The sequence below is a fragment of the Thermobia domestica genome, chromosome 2, assembly GCF_964235325.1.
Source record: "Thermobia domestica chromosome 2, izTheDome1.hap1.1, whole genome shotgun sequence".
Classification (NCBI taxonomy): domain Eukaryota; kingdom Metazoa; phylum Arthropoda; class Insecta; order Zygentoma; family Lepismatidae; genus Thermobia; species Thermobia domestica.
This window is the reverse complement of record NC_137455.1, coordinates 295591658-295614438: the sequence shown is the minus strand read 5'-3', so window position 1 is coordinate 295614438 and position 22781 is coordinate 295591658. Positions and strand designations below refer to the sequence as shown.

At 35.3% G+C, this 22781-nt stretch overlaps 1 protein-coding gene across 5 annotated transcripts in view; it reads right to left on the bottom strand.

Moving 5' to 3' along the window:
- The window catches only part of Bap111 (Brahma associated protein 111kD), a 138140-nt gene that overhangs the window by 15507 nt on the left and 99852 nt on the right, over nucleotides 1-22781 (bottom strand). For 4 of the 5 annotated variants that reach the window (XM_081748927.1, XM_081748924.1, XM_081748926.1 and 1 more), the window contains 2 exons: nucleotides 10958-10981; nucleotides 307-1812 (listed from right to left, as the gene is read on the bottom strand). In XM_081748927.1, the coding sequence (XP_081605053.1) occupies nucleotides 307-1812; nucleotides 10958-10981 (1530 nt within the window). The remainder of the gene's footprint in view (nucleotides 1-306; nucleotides 1813-10957; nucleotides 10982-22781) is intronic. The other variant, XM_081748928.1, reaches the window with a different exon arrangement.

Below are 22781 nucleotides of genomic sequence, written 5' to 3'. Positions count from 1 at the left end.
AGGTTTCACCGAGAAAATTGTTGTATGCTGCTTTTAAAAAATACAAAAAAATCACTGAATAAAAAATGCAGATAACATGTAAGCTCTTTCCAGACTAACTACAACTTCCCAATAATATTAAGCAGCTGGAGAATCCACTTTAATCTGCGTTCAAAATATCACAAAACAGAAAATATTGTATAAGTCTATGAAATATCTTATTTGTTATAGAAAGGAAAACGCATAATATACTCAAAAATTCAAAAAAGTAACATACAAAGATGTTCAAAAAAAAAAAAAAAGTTCTCTCCATCTATTCTTTCTCACCTGTCCTTCGGGATGTCCCATATGAGATGTTTGTGGATGGAAATGCGGGATGCCTCCATGTGGAGGAACATTAGGCTGCATAGGGACATGAGGTGGACCAGACATGGGATGTGACCCCAAACGTGGCATATGCATGCCCCCAGGTGGCACAGGCATCCCTGGATGTGGTCCATGCCCTGGCTGCATATGATGATGGGGATGTGGTATGCCTGGATACTGCACATGCGGTTGTCCTCCAGGTTGACCAGGATACGAGACATGAGATGGTGGTTGGTGAGGGTAATACGGTTGGTTGGGATGAAGATGCTGCATACCCGGGTGATGAGGGTGCATAGGGCCTTGTCCATGGGAGTACTGTCCTGGATGCTGCATTGACGGGTGCTGTGGTTGCTGGGATTGAAGATACGGAGACTGGGCATAGGGTGGCATGCCAGTGGTATGTGGTTGCTGAGGGTATGGGGGATACGGCTGTGGGTGCTGCGGGCGTGGAATCTGTTGAGAAGGATGAGGTAAGGGAGGACCTTGTGGAGACTGAGATGGAGGAGTGTTTTGTGAAGAGGTTGACATTTGCTGAGGCGTAGTGGAGGGAGGCAGGTGAGATTGGGTGGAAGGAGGCAAATTCGACTGGGTCGAAGCGAATGAAGGAACACTCTGTCCTGGTGGTTGAGTAGTTGGTGGCTGTGGTGGTGCTTGTTGCTGCTGTTGTGGAGGTGGCGGTTGTTGAGGCTGTTGCGGTGGTTGCTGCGCAGGCGGTTGTTGCTGTGGGTGTGGAGGCTGTGTCAAGCTCTGTGACGTCGGCGGCGGCTGAGGTTGTGACGGAGGCCTGGTAGGCGGTGTCTGAGTGGCTGTTGGTGCATGGTGAGGAGGCTGGGTAGAAGCTTGCTGGAGGTGATTTGGAGGAAGATGGTGGTGAGGTTGAAGATGAGATAGCGGAGGGTGTGGCTGAGAAGAAGGATGAGTCTGTGGGGGATGTAAGGGAGGTCCATGATGGTGCATCTGTCCTTGTGTTTGCTGTGGTGGTTGCGGTTGGCTGTGAGGAGGCTGTATCTGATTCTGTTGCTGCAGTGATTGTTGCTGAGTTGTATGCATTTGTGGGAGGTGAGGGGTAGTTTGAGATTGCGTTTGAGGAGGCTGTTGGGACATAGGCTGGGGATGAACTGGTTGCGGTGTTGGTTGTGTTGTTTGCTGTTGTTGTGATGGAGGAGGTGGCTGCTGTTGTGGCAGCTGTGGCGGTTGCTGAGGCACCTGCATTGTTGGTTGTGGAGTTGGAGGTTGTTGGGGAGAGTGAACAGGTGTCTGAGAACCAGTTGTCGGTGGTTGAGGAGAGGGTTGTGGGGAAGGCTGAGGTGGAGGAGGCTGCGAAGGAGTTGGTGGTTGAGGAGTCGATTCTCTGGGAAATGGAGATGACTGTGAAGGAAGATCAGACGCATTCTCTTCAAGAACTGGAGCAGTCGACTGGACAGACGGAACTTCCTGCTCAGATTCACTCTGCTGCTCTTCCATTGGCTGTTATAGAAAAGGACACAGAATCACACAAAACGTAGAAAGTCACACCATAACAAACCACAACACAGGGACATAATAGTAAGAGAAATAGTACCAAGAAATGCAAAACACATAAAGCAAGGCACTTTCAAACAACGTAAGTACACCAATTCAAGCACCAATAGATTTACCAAAAACATATCATGCTAGGTTTGGTTTTCAGAAGTATACACCTGAGAAAGTAATGGATTAACCGAAGCAGTTCCTAACCTACTTCAATACAACAGTTAATAACATATATTTAAAGGCAATGATGGAAATGGAAATACATATGCTATAAATCACAATAACACTATACAAAGAATAAATCTACTTTCGTACAATCGAATGAATTAACTGCTTACCTCTTTATTTTCAAAAGTTATGTATGTAAGTTAATTAATGTAGCAAATGCTACATCCTCTTGTAATTACGTTTACAAGTTGCAACTACAACTTTTGGTAATTATTGAGAAACATTTCCCTTCTACAATATTTATTTCGGTTTGCCAATTTAGACTTGAAAATGCAATTTAAAAAAATCGTTTAAGATTCACAAAGAATTTATTAAAAATTATATTGAAAACAGACATCTCACTTAAGTATTTCCAAATAATTTTATCTTTCATGTATGAAAACTCGATACATGCTTTCTTTTCTTCATTCCCCCTTTCTTTCCTTTCTCTCTCTTCAATATAAATACGAAGGCTGCACTGAAGCTTGAAGATGCCTAAGAGAATTAGAAAGTGAAAATCACCCTATCTGATTCTGAAGAAACATGAGACATTAAGGTGACACTTGAACAACGTTCTACTTTTTAGAATGTACACCTAACCAAAAACTACTTTCCCTTTTCTTAGTAGCTGATGAGCTTTATCTGAAAACTCGGCATCATTAATGTAAAGCAACAATATATAGACATATACAATGGACATATGGCTACTACCCTTCTACGTATCTCATGCCTTTATTATAATGGATCTGCAGCATAAATTATACATGCATAAGCCTGCCAACACAACTAAAAAGAATTACCTTCCAGTGTCTTATATTTATGAAGACACTGATTTTCCGCAAATAACGTTAAGAGAGTTTGTTATTGAACAAGAACTTTAATTCAATTAAATTTTTCACAGTGCATATTTCCTACGATTTCATACTTTTTCTGCCTTCAAGTGGGTTTATATATATCTGCTGGGTAAGTAAGAGGTCCCAGAACATTTTTCTTTCTGAGAAACGGGGGCAATATCGGGCATTTCGATTTCACCATTGACAAATGACAATAGATGTAAAATGTGATTACATAACATGGAATTAGAGGAATTTTAACATTAGTTGATTCACCATATAACCCCCTTTCAGTTTGAAGGAAAACAAATTGTATGTAGTATAGTGGATTTCAGGATGGCAGACATAAATTTCAAGTACCCTTAAACATATGATCCCTATTCAGATCTATAATGGTGAACTCAGAATGGCTGACACCACCTTCGTTTTGAAGTAAGAAATGTGTCTTTTGACACACTATATATATATATATATATATATATATATATACAGGGTGTTAATGAACTATACCGACAAACTGTAAGAGGTGATTCCTCACATCAAAATAAGAGAAAAAGTTGATATGGACCTATGGCGAAAAATGCATAGTTTCAGAGTTAGGGTTGTCCAAAATCGCGAAAAAGCCAAAGTTCAACAGGCCCTATTTTGAATTCGAGAGACTGTGGATGGTGGTCTTTATCTGCGTAAAGGAAATCACGCATACGCAATACAAAAATGCATATTTTATTAATGTTCAAAGGGTGTACAGAGTATACCGTGCATGATGAAATTCCCAGACATGCTATCAACCGAATTTTGAGATATAATCTGATTTTATGATTGGTCCAAAGTAGGCAAACGATAAGCCTACTGAACATGGGATCCTTTGGCGCGACGTCGGAAGTGTTAAGGATCGTCAGAAGCACGGTGTCTTGCACTCGGGAAAACGCATGCTGCGATGTTTTCTTTCACGCTTATAAATGACGAAATATACCGCGACGAAACACGTATCATCAAACGTTATTCCGAACACAAGAAAACATGGAGCTGTCGGTTTCTAACACTTCCGCCTTCCCTCCGAAGCACTGGATGTCCATTGTTGTCAAGGCTTATCTCCTGCCTACTTTGGACCCTCCTTAAAATCAGGGTATATCTGAAAACTCTATTGAGAGACCATATTTGAGAATTACATCCTGTAGGGAATACCCTCTACAACTATTGACAATTGATGAAATATGGTCTTTTGGACTATGTATGCGTGGCTCCCTTTATGCTGATAAGAACCAACATCCACGGTTTCTGGAATTCGAAATAGGGCCTATTGAAATTTAGCATTTTCGCGATTTTGGACAGCCCTTGCTCTGAAACTATGCACTTTTCGCCATAAGTCCATATGAACTTTTTCTTCTATTTTGATGTGAGGAATCACCTCTTACAGTTTGTCGGTATAGTTCATTAACACCCTCTATATATATATATATATAAACTGAAATTGTTGCGTTGTGTATGTCAGTATTTGCGTGCCTTTTCTCTGTATGTATTTATGTGACGATTCATAGACCAGTTTGAAATGCAACATAGAGCAGCAACTATTCACTGTCTTTTACGCATGTCAGGTAACTTGCAATCTGTGAACTGTAAAAGCATCTGAAGATATCTAGACCTGCACATTTCTAATTATTATTCAGAAAATTTAACTGTGGATAACAAATCTGAAGTTGCAACTTGCAACTACCGCAACAACAACAACTTAAAAACAACAAAAGTAAATAAATAACTAAAAAGTATTACAATGAGTCCGAAAAAAAAAAAAAAAAGAAAATAACTTTGGTTCTCCAGGTAGGAGAGAGGAGAGAGATAAATCGTATATCATCGACACTTTGCGTCCTGAACTTTAGCTGATAAGTAACTGTTTCAATGTTGGTCGACAATATTTCATTTATTCCTAACATTTCAAGAGCAAGCTACTATTTTCTATTTTTATAGTTATCTTTGAAAATCAGGAATCGAAAAGCAAAATACTGTATTCCGAAAATTACTATATTACTTCTTACATGAAAATATTTTCCCAAACTACTTTAACATGTGACTTAAAATAATCCGTATTACCGTAAGTTACCGTAATCTAAACATACTAAGATCTCCCTCTGTTTAAAATAATCGTATACTATTTAGTAAGATTTTAGATATTTCATTATCACTTGTCTTCAGTAGAGAAAAATCTGAATCAATCGTAATTCGATGTTTTTTTAGGGAAAGTACAAGATTTTTATAACACGTGTGATTTGTTTAGTTTTAAATAGAAGTATCGTAACTATTTTATGAAGCTCAGTGAACCAATATGGCAGCTTTAGCCAAGACAAAGCTCTGACATGAGGCTTCAACATTTAGTTAAACATACCTTCTTATTTAAAGATATTAGGGTAAAACCAAGTTGGCATGTATGGTATTTCTCAACTCACCGTAAAACTGTATTACTTATTAATAATTGGACCATGCATGCCTGGAATATGTGAATAATGGATGAGTGACAGATTCTAAAGGAATTAGGATATCAACAAGAAACATTTTATACCATGCTACACATTCTACAGTGCTCTGCACTTCTCCCAACAAACATTGCACTAGTAGTCAACATAGATTTGTCCTGATGGGGAGTACAGAATAACGGATTACCTTCTGTGATGACCATAAATATACACGAAACGCACTGGAAATGAGCTCAAGAAACAAAAAGTGTGCGGTAATCTACATTTTTTTTTTGACTGATTTTACTGAACGGGCAGGACATCGCCACACAAGTTCGATTTTTATTAATGATAATACGAATTATATTGCAAACCTGTAAGTTTCTATACATTACGTGACTATGTAGTACTGAGCATTTATTGCTGTTGTGGGTGTTGATCTGTACAGTTTGTCTTAAAATTGATTTTGATTAATTATTAAATGCATAATGATTTTTAAGTTCTAAAATTTTGCAACACACCGGTTGGGAAGCATTCATCTAACAGGCTAGAAAGCAAGAGTCGGTCCCACCCCAGTAGCATTATTATTAGTTGAAATTCATTCACAAACATGAAGTGAGAAAAACGAGAATTACTAAAGAAAAGAGAAGTAACACGAAAGATCTGTGCCCTATTAGAGACCAATCACATTTTAGTTTTCCCAGCCTTCCACTTTTATCTTCGTATCATCATCATATGACTAGACGCCAATATGGCACCCACTGTTTTTCCTATTAAAAGAGTGAGTCGTAAGTTTTGCAATATTGGCACATGTTTACTGTTTATGGCGTGTAAGTGAAGCACTTAAGGTGCTTGCTAGCACGGATATAACACAGCGACAGTTTGTAGTCTAAAAGCTTGTGTTACAAAGGCGTCCATAAGAGTGGCGATCATTCCCTTCCCTCCCTCTTGGGACTCTAAATTTTTTACTTATAGGGAAACAAAAGCAACACAAGCAAAACGAATATTTCATTTTCATACAGACATGTAACTTGTCAATCGGTTTAAAATCTTTGTGGTCCTATCAGAGCCACATGTACTGAAAGCCAATGCCTTGGTCATTTGGCTACACAAGAGCGTAAGCAAAATAATACAGCAACTTTTTAACACATACTTTGTAAAAATTTATTGTTCACGAAAAGTTATATCAAAGCGATTGTGTACTGCGTAATATTCTGCGAGCCAGCAGCATCTAGTAATTTTAAATCACACAAGCTGAAGAATATCATCACAAAATGGAGGCTCTGAAAATTTGAAAGCAGAAAGTGAATTGTGGCATAAATACTGAATGGACAAAACATGTGCATAAATTGTGATATTGCTATGTTCCTCACGAACATAGACGTATTTCCCGCTGTCCATACAGACATAATTATAATTTTTGTCTATTCCTCCTACACCATGCACAGTGGAAAGGTCCTTCAGCAAGCTTAAGAGGGTGAAGCATGGCTTCTCACGAATGTGTGAAAAACGATTACGCAGCTTGCGCATCTAGTGTCCACAGAATGTTAGACTTCTGTTCAAAGAAAACTGAATATATATATATATATATATATTTTACCAACGTGGAAAAGTAAAAGGCAACGACGTTATCTGTTGATTCACTCAATTGTACCTTTGCGTTCTTGTGTATAGTACTGTACATTCAATTTATTGTAGTTACTTAATTAGGAACTTTTTTGTGACAAATCCATATTCAACTTTTATATATGTGTATTTGTATAAAAGACTACACAGAAACTTCTGCCAGTGTAATATTCAAAGTGAGTGTCTTGTACATAGAGCGCTCCCAGTTGCCCTGACCCCCCCCCCCCTTCCCCCGAATCAAGCATATGTACGCCCTTGTTGTGCAGTGTTGCGTTTGTGTGTGATCTGACACCCGCAAAGATAAATATGAAGGTTCAGCAAATATTTGCTTTAGAAGTTAAAACTGGGTTGAAAACCTCCGTGGATTCCGGTCTTGTGCCAGACTCTACAGGTAAACCTAACGACTTGCACTCAAAATTTACCATGCGAGCTAGATATCTCATAGTCAAAAGCAGTTTATCATCTTTACCTAGGTAAAAGCACCCAAAGCTGCCGAATTGGCCCTCATCCCAGCACAATCACAGAGGCGAGTAAATGTGTGTAAAACACTTCTGGAAAATCTTTGTAATCTAGAATAATAACATGCAACGAACAGCAGATTTTTTTTTTTTTTTTTTTAATTCTAACGTCCACGAGCAGTGGTTAAACAAGCGACAGATGCCGAAACGTACCGCCAAACATGAGCGTTTCTAACGAAGTAATGAATTGTATGTAGTGAAATTATGAGGGGATAATTCACTATCAGTTCATTCCGAAAGGTCGAAGCACCAATGCTCCGAACAGTTGGAATGGATGTATGTCACTGCGTGCTAAATATACCCTGCACTGGCAAACAAAAAGTCAACCCTTCTGCATAAGACAACGCAAAACCTTATTCATACCTCTCCAACGACCCAGAATAAATTCCAGAACGTGAGGGATTAAACATATAACACATCCAGGATCCTTAGATTATTACTTGTTTCGAGCCATGGCTCACTTTCTGGCATGAGGGACAAAAAACTAGTATCGGTAATAGATCGAAGAAATGGCCAAAAGATAGCCTTAGACGGTGCACTCGATAGATTCTATTTTTGAGACCCAACTTGATGCATAAAGCAAGTAAATGACCAAGACATTGCAAAACTTCCGACTCTTCCTTAAATTATTATTTTTTCCTTCTCTGCCTGATCGAGCATCAGCAAAATCGCATTGCACATAGTCTTTTTATCTATATTTCGTGAAGATTTTATTATTAATATTTACAAAGTAATTTCTTTCCCACTCTCGCTTTCGGATTACTTTGTCAGTGAAAGCTAACGAGCCTAATCGTTACTGTTGTCATTTGAAGATGAAATTTACTGAAATCTGATCTAAAGAAAGCAGAAGTAAACTCTATCCGTATTGAAAGTTATAGTTTAAATGATCATTTAATCAGCAGTTTAACAATCCATGAGTATACTTTAGGCTAAACATGATAGAATATTATAAATGCAAGTGAATGAGAATGTAAAAGCACGACAGGAGAATAATTCTGTCGAAGACAGAGAACGTACGTCTGAAAATTTATGCTGGAGGTAGATAATAATTTAAGATGGTGGAAACACAAAATGAGATCTCAATGATGTAGAGAAATTAGGTATAAATAGAATGAGTAATATATACCCATTAATTGTAATAAAAAATATGTAGCTAAGAAGTGTTATTGTTGATCTAGATCAGATCTATATTTTGCATTGAAACCTTGATTTCGCGAAACGCTACTGAATTATTAACCCCTTGCGTTCTAGGTGTCATTTTCCTATGTACGTGCTGTAATACCAGGTTTTCATTTACTCTTATAAGACTGTCTAAACCGTAAGGCATAGTTATAGTGCACGCGCAACAAGATGATTCACATTACTGATAAAAAGAAATTATTTGCATTGTGGAACATTTGGACTGAAAAAGGGAATTATTATGTTCTGAAGTGATTTTATGCTATTTCAGGTTGGCAACACTGACCGGAGATCAGAAACAAAGTTTTTTTTTTTCGTTTTCCGATTTCGACGTTGCCAATTGTTTATTGTCAAAACAAACACAGGTGTGTCGTAACTGTTTGCTTCCTTAGGCCTGCTATCTACCGAAATAACTTTTTTTTTTTTTTTTTTTTTTTTGTCAGTAAGGTGCTGTCACCTAAGATGTAATAGTACAACTAACTCGTGCCTTGCATCCACTAGAAAATTCATCTCCAGCATTAATACGACCTTTACTAAAGGATACATTTTTATGACATCCCCATGGATGTCACTGGTATTTTGCAACGGAACATTTTATGGCTACATGGACTTCACTGGAACGCAAGGGTTAACATGATATCGTAAGACAAAGTTGTACTCTTGTGCAATCTACATATTAATAGCGGTGTCTGTGAACAAAAAACTGTGTCTGTGATCCAAATTGAAAGTGACTATGTTTGTGACTCAATCTCTTGAACCACCCGACCGATATCGATCAAATTTTTTACGTAGATGCAGTTCTGGCCTGGGAGTGTTTTTAGCTACTCAGTTTGACGGTAGAACTTAGAGGAGGGGGAATTATAAAAAATTAAATAAAACGTATTAACTCTTGAACCAAACGACCAATCTCGATCAAATTTTCAACATAGATGACGTTCGTGCCTGGGATGGATTTTACCATTTCACTTTGACGGAACAACGTAGGGTATGGGGAGGAGGGGGAGATATACAAAAATCAATAAATATAAAAAAATGAAAGTGACCATGTTCGTGAGTTAATAACTCTTGAACCACCCGATCGATCCCAATCAAATTTTCAACATACATGACATTCGGACCTGGGATAATTTTTATCATGCCATCCCCCGCAACATGGGGAGGGGAGAGGGATATATAAAAATCACCGAAAATGACCAATATCAAAGAGCGCTTTAGTAATAGTAAAAACGGAACATATTGCTATTTTTCCTTTATTTAACCCAACGAAATCGGGTTGCGTCTTAGATTCGAGTAATTATCGAGAAATTCTTAATTAAAGATATTAACGTGTTATTAAAACTACTTTGCTAGCCATAAATATCTTTAATTTTGTGTGTTCTGCGCTTGCACAGGATGTGCGGGTTTGCTAGTTTTCTTTAATTTATTAATTTCATTCGGGAAACTAATTCAGTATTTTCTTATGAAAAAAGAGGAACCATACATATATATGCAGGAAAACTAATCAATATTACTTTTTGAAAACAACACATAATAACTTCACTTCGGAAAATCCCTGATCATTTCTATAGTTTTTGTTATAATAATTTGTAACTGATTGCAAATTTTGAGTAGCCTTCGTTTACTTCTTTACCTCACTGGTTATCTCTGCTAAAAAGAAACTATTTGCTTTAGAAAAATCACCTGAATTTGTGTTTGTCAACATAAATCAAAATACATCTAACAGCAACAAGTCTAATATTTAAACATACATACATTTTACCTTAGTTTAGAATATTAAAACAATAAATATCACATATGGGGTACCACAGAAATAAGAGAAACATGCAGTTTCAATTATTAAAAATTGGAAGAAACATACTGTCGGCTAAGCCGCAATAATTACATTCATATAATTCAAACACACTACAAATTACGCAAAGCGGCATCGCACTGAATGTTACCAAGCATGGTTAAACATGTATATATTTATAAAAAAAAGGTCATACTGTAAAAGAAATTACTATTTTACCATCATTTCATATTACATGAGCATTCATTTTTACACGTAAATAATCTGATTTTATTTCTTAAAAAAGGACATACACACAAAAAAAGTATTAGAGCATTCTCAGTCAGCATTAATTGGTTTCCATATTAGAATAATTAAAAATGGCTGTATATACACTAAAAATAAAGTTCTATTACAACAATGTTATCTGACAGAATGCACAGCCACATCTAAAATCTGGCATCTTAACTAATTCAGCTAGAAAAAGACACAAAAAAAATCAGCAATACGGGGAAATTTTACCTGAATGAAGTGTAGAACTATCATCTGATATGCAAAAGAAGGTAAGTACTGCTTACTATTTTATCTTAAAAAGGATGATAAACAAGTATAACAATAACTATGGCATTTTTCTTTAAAAAAAAGAAAGAATAACCGGAGACTGTTAAGCAGCACCACGATATATGAAATCAATAACTAGATTGGTTTCAAAAGTGGTACAGGAAGAGCACACGAATACCTGGACACGATACTCAGATGAAAAATAAATCTATAATCATAATCAAATTAACACAGTACGTATATTTTAGAATGATGATATTTTAATTCTTATTTAATAAAGGGTGTTCCGATTAGCATGGTTTGCACAGTCACTTTCGTGTAATTTCCAGCGAGTGCCAATTTCCACTAGCGTTCCTACAAAGCGTGATTCTGATAGGAAATCTACTTGAATTTTCTTAAGATTTAATCTTATTTACTTTTATTTTCGCTGTGGCTTAAGTTACTACTTGAAAAATTGTAATGAACGCTAAAAAACAGCACTAAACTCAATTACCAGCTTAATTCAATATTCATGAAATGAACTGACAGAAAACTACCAGTAGAAACAATTATATAATAGTTTAGCTAACAAACAATTTTCTATTACTTCTGAGGTCCTCCATTTTGGTTAGGTATAGCCAAACAAACCACATTTACAGTACCGTATTTATTTGATTGTAAGCCCACATTACTTGTAAGAGGACCTTCCAAACTCAAAAAACAAAGTTACATTTTTTAAAAATTGGATTTTATTAATGAAGCAACAATGCACACAAAAATTTCGTAGCTAAATGTTAATGAATTTGCTTAAATATAATGTTTTTGTTTTTCTGTAAAGAAATTCATTTTTTTTTATTGCTGCTAATACTTAAATATATACTAAATTCAAACATGAGGATATAAGATTTGCATTTCCTTTTTGGTAAAAACAAAAACCCACTATAATTAGAAGAAAATTCACTGATTTGGCAATATTGAGTCTATATTATGGCAAAAACTTACTTTTGGTGATATTTTTCGCAATTTTCTCTTATTACGATGACAGAGTATCGTCTGCTTATCGGTAGTGTTTATGATACTGATACTAAGCCGAGAAGCATTCTTTGAACCAAGAAAAACGTAAAAAGTCGGCATACAATCGAATAAATATGGTACATTATTTAAAACTCAGAACCCTTTTCCGTTAATATAACATTAAAACATTCTATATAAGGATAAACGTAAAGAGCTTTCAAAATGAAGTCCCTCCCCCCCCTTTTTTTTTAGAACTAAAAACTATGCACGATAACTACTACTTTAAAGCTTTGCACTCCTGTATGAATAATATCTTATTTTGACAATCTTATAGCTATTTTTTAAAATCATGAAACAACTTTCAAAAAAACTTCAAGCTCACTAAGTTTTCGTGTTCTGTTTCATTTCAGCCTTAGGATGCTTTCATTTTTAAGAATCGATAAAGAGTGAAAACTGCCCGATACGAGATATGAAATTCAGTTAAGTTGATGCAACTGTTATTAACGTGATAACTGACCCAAGACAACAAGAAATTGTCACCGTAAATGAACGACCAATGCTCTGCAATACTCTGCACTGTAGAAAACATTGCTTTAGACAATATTCACACGAAGTCTTAATGGTCTAGTGGTTAGCGTGCACACCTTTGATGCATGGGGTCTCAGTCCGATTTCCAATGTAAGAACACTGAACTCATTACAGTGTTTCGGGTTTCATCTTAAACTGCAGGTCCACTTTCACACAGCCTTGGCGCTGAAAAGGGACGCTAAGCTTAAACGAACAATGAAGTCTTCTGATACTCTTGCGTGGTTGCATAGTTAGCATATGTGTCTTCAAAGAGTGCGACCCGGATTCTATTTCCGGTAGGACATAATGTGGTTCGGACATCACTTAAGCCGTAGGTTCATGTCTCATACAACCTCGATGCTAGGTCCTATGAAATAGTACTGCTGTAGTTTGAAAAACTGGCTTAACTGAATCAATGTAAACAATTAAAATGTGTCGCTTAAGCTCTGGAAACACTATTCATAAGAACTTCTCAGAAGACTATGACCGGCGAGTGCATTTTCCTGAGATCATGCTATTTTTTATACGGAAAAGTTTTTTATAAAACTGCCATTACTGTGGAAATTAAAATTGTGGTGTAAAGTCTTTGAGAATTCTAAAGTGACAGTTTGGTGCAGCATGACAGCCACGATAATTGTTGGATCTTTAATTTTGGAATACAACGAATGAATATATATATATATATATATATATATATATATATATAATGCTTGCTGCATTATGTTTCGTATGACAGAGAATGGTCTCACCAGCATTTCCACAGAAGATTGATCAGCAGGCGTGGATCTTATAATTAGCCTGGTATCTGTTAGGATTTTTATTTTATTTTTTTTTAAATTTTTATTTATTTATTTATTATTTATTATTTTTTTTTTTTGTGTGGGAATGAGTAAAGAGGTTAAACAACAAATCGAAGATCTCCAGATGCACTTAACCATTGAGGTGGTTGCTTCCTTCGCCTGCTTGCGATTCCGCAGTGATTATTCATATCGCCTGGTTATTTATATCGCAGTGGTTATTCATATACACTACCTTCCTCAGTCAATAATTATATACTCTTTATCTCGGTATTCTGAATACAGAAATAAATAAAACATTTATCATAACCTGACCTATCTCTGATTATCTACAACCAACAAACTTATTTTTCTCGCAGCAATTCATTTTTTTTTATTTAATTTGTTCTTTCGAAGCTTGAAATTTTAACATCTTTCGGCAGTTCTCAAGCTTCTTTATTTCTAAACACAATTTTCGTTATCATGATCTTTTTGAATCTGTCCTGATTCTTTTAGGTGTTCTTCGTATCTTCCGTGAACACATCAAAAACATTTTCCTTGACTCTTGTGTGTAATATAGAAGATTTCCCTGATTTTCGGTATATTTTGAAGTCTTTATCTGACTTATTTTAATTTGTCTGACTTTCTCTGATTTTTCTCGACTATCAAGTGCAAACTCTTAACCCTTGTAAAATCTTTGTATCATACGGTCATGAACGTACAGACATCATGCATTTACTAGTTCTAGGAGCTATATTATGACTTGAAAATAATTTTTTTTCTTTCTCACTTCTTGAAAGTCAACCAAACGGAAAAAAAAAAAAAAGTAGCTCGACTTGCACTTGCTCCAGGGGTTATATCGTCATTTCATGTTTGACCTTGGTACGTTACCACATGCTTATAAATGGAGTGGCAGCATTCGTATGTTTTTCTTCTCAACAAGTGTAAAGGAGGGAAAAGGTTTATGTGCATTGTTTATCACTCATTTAGGTGTACAATACACACAGCATTATTGGACAATGAACCTTATAGTATTTTTTCCTCCTCTTCCTTTATTTTGAATATTTGAACATTTCTGCTTCATAAGAGAAGTGTTCCTCATTGCTAGTTTTTTAATAGCTGTGTGTGAAAAAAGTTTATAGGTTAGGTTGGAAAATTTCTGGAACTGTAAGAGGAAATAAGAGCGTTGTAGAGAGAGAAAAAAAAAATCTTTTGGAAGGGAATTACGCCAATTATCCCAACCCTTTCCACGTACATCATGTGCAAATGTGATTGTGACACTGGAATGCTTTCTTCATTCAGAAGAGAATTAAGTACGAACAATGATATTCGAATGAATAATGCCGTGTTTTGGACCTTTTTATGTTATGATCTATTTATTGCCTTTTTATGAGTTAGGTTAGCTACATTCACAAAGCATTGGTATAAATATTTTTTCCTCTCGTGACTATTGAATATATTGCTATGAAATTTGGCATACGTATTGCCTATAACCCACAATATTTTATAAGGTATATTAGGGTAGTATACTCTTACCCCGGGCCACTCCAGAGAATATGCAACTTCAAAAAATTTGAAGCGCAACGGCGCCGACTTTCCCAAATCAATGGCGGGACGTGTTTTCAGGGGTTTCAATATTTTTTGATTGATTTCTTTTTAGTTAAAATATTTTATGAACGCCGTCATAAAGGGTTGTGCTCGATTCTATTAACAATATAGTTTCATTATTATTATTATTATTGTAGGGACTGCCTTAGACTAAACCAGAGACAGGCAAAGAAGGGGGGAGTGTGTTGCTTGGCTGAAGTTTGCACACATCTGAAACAAGCAATTATGTTTTAGAGGTTAGAAATGTTAACCTCCATCTCAATGTTTTAATTGTTTATTACTTTTTATAAGGCAAATGAGAAATATTTTATTTTGCTACTATCAAAAAAAAAAAAAAAAAAAAAAAAAAAAAAAAAAAAACTTGTGAGAGCGGCGCACCTACATGATTATTTGTGTGGTTGCTGGAGCCGGAGCGCCCACGTAGTCGGCGCGCATGTTTGAAGGGAAACCTTGTTTAATTCTTTCGAATTCTCCTTTCTGCGTACGCCATGCACACATGCGCATTACCATTTGAAAAAGTGCAGTTTGTTCTGAAAAGAATGGCGTATGAATCATGGTTCTTAGATATATAGCGAGATGCAGTAGCTACTTGACTGGATGCCCCAAATTCCCCCCCAAAATTTAAGATTTTAAAAGGGTCACATTATTTATATTTTACCATACTAAACACACACAACCACTCAAAAATATTAACACGTTTCAGCCTATCTTGAGATTTACAAAGGTAAGCTGAGATAACATGGTTACGTATATATATTACCAAAGTAATTTAACTCTCATCGTCAAATGAAGATTACAGGAGATGTAATCGAAATATCTGACAAGGAACGGACATGAATGCGTCATCCGGACATATGAATCAAACCTAGTCCATTCAATAAACATAACAAAGATGTGTTCATGCACAAAAAATTATGTGCCATGAACAACAGAGTAAGTCCCTGGGGATCATTAACCCTGTTAGTATAAAGAAAATCGTAGACTCGCAGTGAAATAGCTATTGCATCACCACTGTTCATTCGAAAGTCATGGTTTATATAGTTCATTCTCTTCAGCATGGGACAAGCTTTCCAGAGGTGCTATGTACTGGCGTCCATAACGTATTTGAACAGGGAAAATTGGGAGAATGTCGGAAAAATTCCTTCCCATCAAATTTGGCCCCTCTCTGGAGTGGCCCCGGGTAAAAGCACACAATCCAAATATATCTCGAAAAAATACTATAGGAGAGAAGAAATGAGTATACTAAGGTTTGTTTTCATAGACGGAACAGGTATGAGGGGAAAGGTTGTATATTAATACGCTCTGTACATACAAAACCGAACCTATGACCTGACCTATAAAGATAACATAGTATAACAAATAAAACACAACACTATTTAACCTGATATCAATATTTGTACCACATTCTCTGTAGAATGAAGCAAGCGTTTTACACAGCAACTGTTCTATTGTTGTATTGGGATAAACCCACGTTATCCACCAACAGCCCCACCCATGACCTTTTGTTCTCTATTCCGTTCTTACGGTGTCATACTATATCTTCCCCTTGTTTTAAGGATATACCTCCTATCTGTATAGTACCCAGTATTTCTCAAGGTATATTTTAGTTGTGTACTCCTACCAGTGTGTGACATACCAGGGAGGATGAGGAGGAAATTTCCCTTTGAAGAACTGGATGTCTCCCATAAGTTTTGAACTTCCTCGTGTTAAATTTCTCGGATGTGCACTTTATCCCCCTCCCCAAAATGTCCTTTAACTCGCACACTGACTCCTACCGGCTCCGGTGTCGCTTCAGAGGACGCATAACTTTACAATAGAGCTAGTTTGTAAGACATGTTTGCGACTTACCCCTAATTTCCCTCTCCACATGTACCGGAACAATATGCGTGATACTACTGAAACACTTGCTTCATTCTACAAAGAATGTAGTACAATTCTTGATATCAGGATAAATAGTACTGAGTTTATATTTTTATATTATGTTCTCTTTATAGATCGGTCATAGGTTCGTTTTGCATGTACAGAGCGTATTGGTATACAGCCTTTTCCCTCATACCTACTCCGTCTATCAAAACAAACCTTGATATACTCATTTCTCATCTCCTATAGCATTTTTCGAGATACATTTGGATGGTGTGCTTTTACCCGGAGCCACTCCAGAGGGGGCTAACGTTGATGGGAGGGATTTTTGGGAGAAGTTTTTCCGACATTCTCTCAATTTTCCCTGTTCAAATACATTATGGACCACAATACATAACACCTTTGGAAAGCTTGTGTTATGCTTAAGAGAATGAACTATAAACCATGACTTTTCAATGAACAGTTGTGATGCGATAGCTATTTCACTACGAGTTTATGATTTTCTTTATACTAATAGAGTTAATGAGCCCCAAGGAGCCCCATGAGCCTCTGGTGTCCATGGGTCCTAATTTTCTGTGCACGAACATATCTTTGTTATGTTTATTGAATGGACTAGGTTCGATTCGGGAGTCCGGATGAGAATAATATGAGAACCTGAACACAGTTGGGGACGGAATTACTATTACTTTTCTTCACCTCGTTTTATACACGACCTTAATCAATCTACATGTTCCCTATATCTGACAGCTTTATTTGAAAGTCTCCTGATATTTCACAATTTCCACCCTTCCTTAAACTATATACGTTTGATTCCGGTAGTTTCCTTCGACAGAAAAACGAAATTATTTTTTTTATTATATTCAATACACAATAACACTTTGGACTGTTTAATTAATTCCTGTATTTAGCCAACTTGTACATTTACGGCTTTGAATTTATATATAATTTATTTTATTATTATTATTATTATTATTATTATTATTATTATTATTAAGTGGCTGTGTGCTTACAAACTGATATTATTATGGTTATTGTGGTTATTATGGCTATAATCCAAGATAATTCAGACGTGTATCTCAGTAGCTAAATATTTGGTTTCTAGAAAGTGCTTATCGCGAGATGCAGAGTGGTGGTGGTATTATTTTCAGCTGCACTTTCCTTCCTACTTTCATATATACTATTACCTGCAATTTCCTTCTTTTGCTGGACCGTATCTACTTAGCATCATGCCTTCAATTTTGTATCTATTCAGTAGGATCAACTTAGCTGTGTATCAGCTTTAAGACCGATGATTCCGCTTCTTTAAAAAAAAAAAAAAAAAAAAAAAAAAAAAAAAAAAAAAAAAAAAAAAAAAAAAAAAAACCTACTGGACCTATCACTAATGGATAGTCTATTTGTTAAATCTTTTCATATCTAATCTTTCCCCGTAATCCTGATAGTGACCGATTTACATTTTATTTTCCTATTTTGACATTTTACTTTATTTTTATTTAACACTATTAATCTTTACCTTGCAAGCTTACCACGACTATTATTTTATTTACGAATGGCTTCCCTGCGCCATTACTATCAATGTATGAAGATCTCACTTTATTTGGTACATTTGTTCTTATTTACTTACAGCAATCTAAATTCCAATTTTTCAAAACTGTTCATCTTTCGTTATAAGACAAATCTAGTTACAACTAAAATGTAACAGGTAAAGAAAAGAAAGGTACTCATATTTATGCGCAAAACATTCCGCGTAAAGTGACACTTGTTTTCGAATAACTCTTGATCTCTCTCTATATTATTTTTATTTTTGGGAGTTCAACAACACCGACTAATTATTTAACACTAAGAAAAAAAAGTGGGAAATAGAGAAATTAAGAAAGAAAAAAATATATCAACACCAATTCTCGTTTTTTGCCACTACTGGCAAATACGATACTAAGAAATTCAGGTGGCTAGAATAACAAACGAAGACTGTGGAGGGCATTATGTTTTTCTGTCACGATCTGGCTATAAATATAATAAACAAAAACCGAGGTATTTAACATTTTCACAAATAAACGCAGACAAAAGGGAAGAGAAATGAAAGGGAATTGCAAATATTTTTAATATTTCATTTAAATTGTCCTATAAAGGATATAATATGGGAAAAAATTGGTTCTTTTCATCAATTGTCATATACATATATCAAATACAATTATCAACTGTCATTGGCCTTCATGAATGGAGATACTGAGTTGTCCAAGTAGAATAGAAGTTGGACGTTTGAATGATTGAGCACCAATCTCAAGAATGAAGATATGCAGCTGATCAGGAAGCAGACTGCGTAGCTCACAGTTACACCAGACGCTACGCTAGAGATGTGTTCGATTTCAGTCATCGCACACCTTTCATTGTTTATATTTCATTGAATTTGCATCTATAGAGAATCTAGTGTGAGAAAAAAAGTTTCTTCCATTAATATTATAGAATATTCAATTAATTAGTTTATAAATATGAGACTGCTTCCTTCACAAATTTTAGCCAATTAACATTTACCTAAATCCCGAACCTTGGTTTAATTTTGTGTTTTATAATTAAGAAAAAAAAAAAAAAAATACTGGACATTTTAACTTCTGAACTTAACTTTTAAAAGTTGACTAACTGTTTCAAGGTGATGTTTAAAGTTGTTTAAATGTTTGGATAGACTTAATACAAGTACTCACTGAATTTAGAATCCCGAACATGTTCTTCGATTTCCGTGCCAATATTTTTTTCGCTCATATCAACGTGTAACTCATGTGGCTTTTAATATTTTTTTCGCTCTTATCAACGTATAACTCATGAGGCTTTTAAAATTTGTTTTACAAATAGTTTTCGTTATTACGTTTCTCCAGTATCTATATGTTAAGAGATGCAAGGGCTCGAAAAAAAAACCTGCTTTTTTTTAAAAAAAAAAAAAAAAATACTTTTTTCTGCTTCGGAAATTTTTAGCTTTTTTCAAAATATTGCTTTAAATTGATAAAGCAGTCTTTGTTTCGCTTCTCTACAAAAAACTCGTTTAGTTAGTGGTTGATGCAGCTAATAATATAAAACCTTGAAAATAAACCATGAATTTCAAAAAGATTTTTCAAACTATTTTGATTCTTAACATATTTACATTATGAATCCCAAAGGATTAACCAATGTATATAATAATTTTTTAACCTCTTACATACAAGAGTACTATTTTAAAAAAAAGTACACAAATAACTTGCAAAACTGTATGTAGTATTTTTACTTCAAACTATCCGACAACAAACATGAGTGAGTGGTTAGCTTTTGCGCTATCGGGAAGTCCGGAATTCAACCCCGCATTCGACCATTCTGACAAAAGTTTTTCTTAATTCCATCTATGAATGTAGAGATGGTGCGTGTACTGTGAGTCCTGGCCGACTTCTTTTCTTGTTGTTTTTAAATCGTTGTTATTACTAATTACCAGCAGTAACGGATTTACGAAGGGGGTTAGGGTTGGAGGGGTAATTATCAGTATAAAATGGTCTTCAAGGTTATATCGGTAAGATTATTGCTGAATATACAAACGAAACGAAGTATTAGTTATGTCGCCTGTACTCATAAACTTCAAACTCCTCCCAAATAAAAATTAGGGATTTTTTAAAAGAAAAAAACAAACATTAATCAGAGAAACTCCTAACAAAATATTTTTCTAAATTAGCTACTGATTATTTCTATAAAATCGTATTCAAGGCTGAATCATTGCACAACAGAGTATAACAGAAATGTGGAAGTACGCTCTGACGGATATATTGAAAAACGTACCCTTTGATGGATATACTGAAAAACATAAATTTAACTATGCGCTAGAAGCTAGAGTACTAAACTCTAAGAAACGAAACACGGATGACTAAAAATGAAATGATCTAGAAAAGAAGAAAAAAATGTCGATAACAGAAGTTAAATATCCTCTAAAATTGTCCTCCAATGCTACGTACTTTATGTTTATTTTAATTCATAAAATATGTGCTCCATCCATTATGATGGTGAATTCCAAAGCGAAATATGGCATTTTGGTCATGAAATATTATTTACCTATACAGTATACTGTAAGAAAGCTATTTAGATAGATAAATCATGAAAATGAAAAAAGCCAAAATTTCCAAAGTTTCCGTTTACCAGAAAAGCCGACTTTTTATGTGAAAAACAAAACACGATTCAAAAAGACGGCTTTTTTGCATCTCTACTATATGTACCTGTTTTCTCTCCTTTGCAAGTGTTTTTTAGTTTAATAAGTTTCCCTAATAAACACTACCAATTAACGAAAATTTGAGTATTTAGATTGCAATGAGCAAGTAAGAGCAAATTAGGTAAAATCTTGTTGCACTCCTTATAATGACGCTTTCCATTATTAGAAAATAATCACGGTACATTAAACCATGAATTATACTAACAGAGTTCGGAGAGAAATTAGCAACGATTACTTCAAAAGAAGCGTTTAACCTTGGCGCTTTTTATAAGAATAACCAAGAGGAAATTTTCGTGTGCTTTTCCTAATTATACATCTTCCAAATAAATTCCTTTACTTACTTTCCGTTCGCCATAAAAAATAAAAACCTAGCAAGGCAAACAAAACAAAACAAAAAACAAAATAAAAATTTGTAACTACAGTATTTCTTATTAATAAATAACTGATTGTTTATAAAAAAATATATACACAATTATCTAGATTCTATATGCTAACTGAAAAACTAACAGTAAAAAAATTTTACTTTTCCTTAACCTGAAAAACCTTATTATTCATAGTACATGTTTCACATAGGAATCTTAGTGGTGAACATTAAACAATGATATAAAGGAACTTCAAATTATTTTTTTAAAAACGAACATTATTCTATGTATTAGTACCTCTGAAAACAAGTCTGTCTACCAAACATATGCTTACCCATTATTAATTATAGATTTTAAGGAAGGTCAGAATGGAAATGAAACTGAATGCTAACAAAACACACACTCAACACAAGACAAATAATTCTTCCTCAAGAATTGCTAAACATTAATAATAATAATACAAACTACAGAATAATTTATTACAGTCTATCACTTTCTTCAATTTTAAAACCGTTTAATGAATATATACAGGATGTTTCAAAACAACACCGACAACGTTTGGGAGGTAGTTCCTGACGCCAAGATAAGACGAAAAGTATAGACCAACCTAGGTGCACAAATACTTCCTATCGGAGTTATAGGGTACCGAAAACACGAAAAAATAAACTTTAAAGGTTCATAGGTCAGAAAGTATGGAACCTACAGCAGTCGGGTCAAGACTTCACTTAGGAACTAGTAGGTGCCATATCCAAATATACATGTTTCAGAATCCTGCGGTGCTTTCGCAACAATTTTATAGAGGTAGTTGTTGAGTACTTCATATCACATGCCCGCGGCCAAAACCCCTCTATAAAAAATTGTTGCGTGAGTACCTTATAATTTCGAAACATGGATTTCTGGATAGGGCACATACTAGTTCCTAAGTGAAGTCTTGACCCAACTACGGTAGGCCCCACAGTTTTGGAGCTATGGACCTTTAAAGTTCATTTTTTCATGTTTTCGGCAGCCTATAACTCCGATAGGAAGCATTTGTGCATCCAGGTTGGTCTATACTTTTCGTATATTATATATATATATATACATACAGGGTGTTAATGAACTACACCGACCAACTGTAAGAGGTGATTCCTCACATCAAAATAGAAGAAAAAGTTCATATGGACCTATGGCGAAAAGTGCATTGTTTCAGAGCTACGGGTGTCCAAAATCGCGAAATAACCAAATTTCAGCAGGCTCTATTTCGAATTCCAGAAACTGTGGATGGTTGTCCTTATCAGCATAAAAGAAGCCAAGCATACAGAATCCAAAAGTGAATATTTCATCAATTTTCAATAGGTATACAGGGTATTCCCTACAGAGTGTAATTCTCCGATATGCTCTCAATAGAGTTTTCAGATATACCCTGA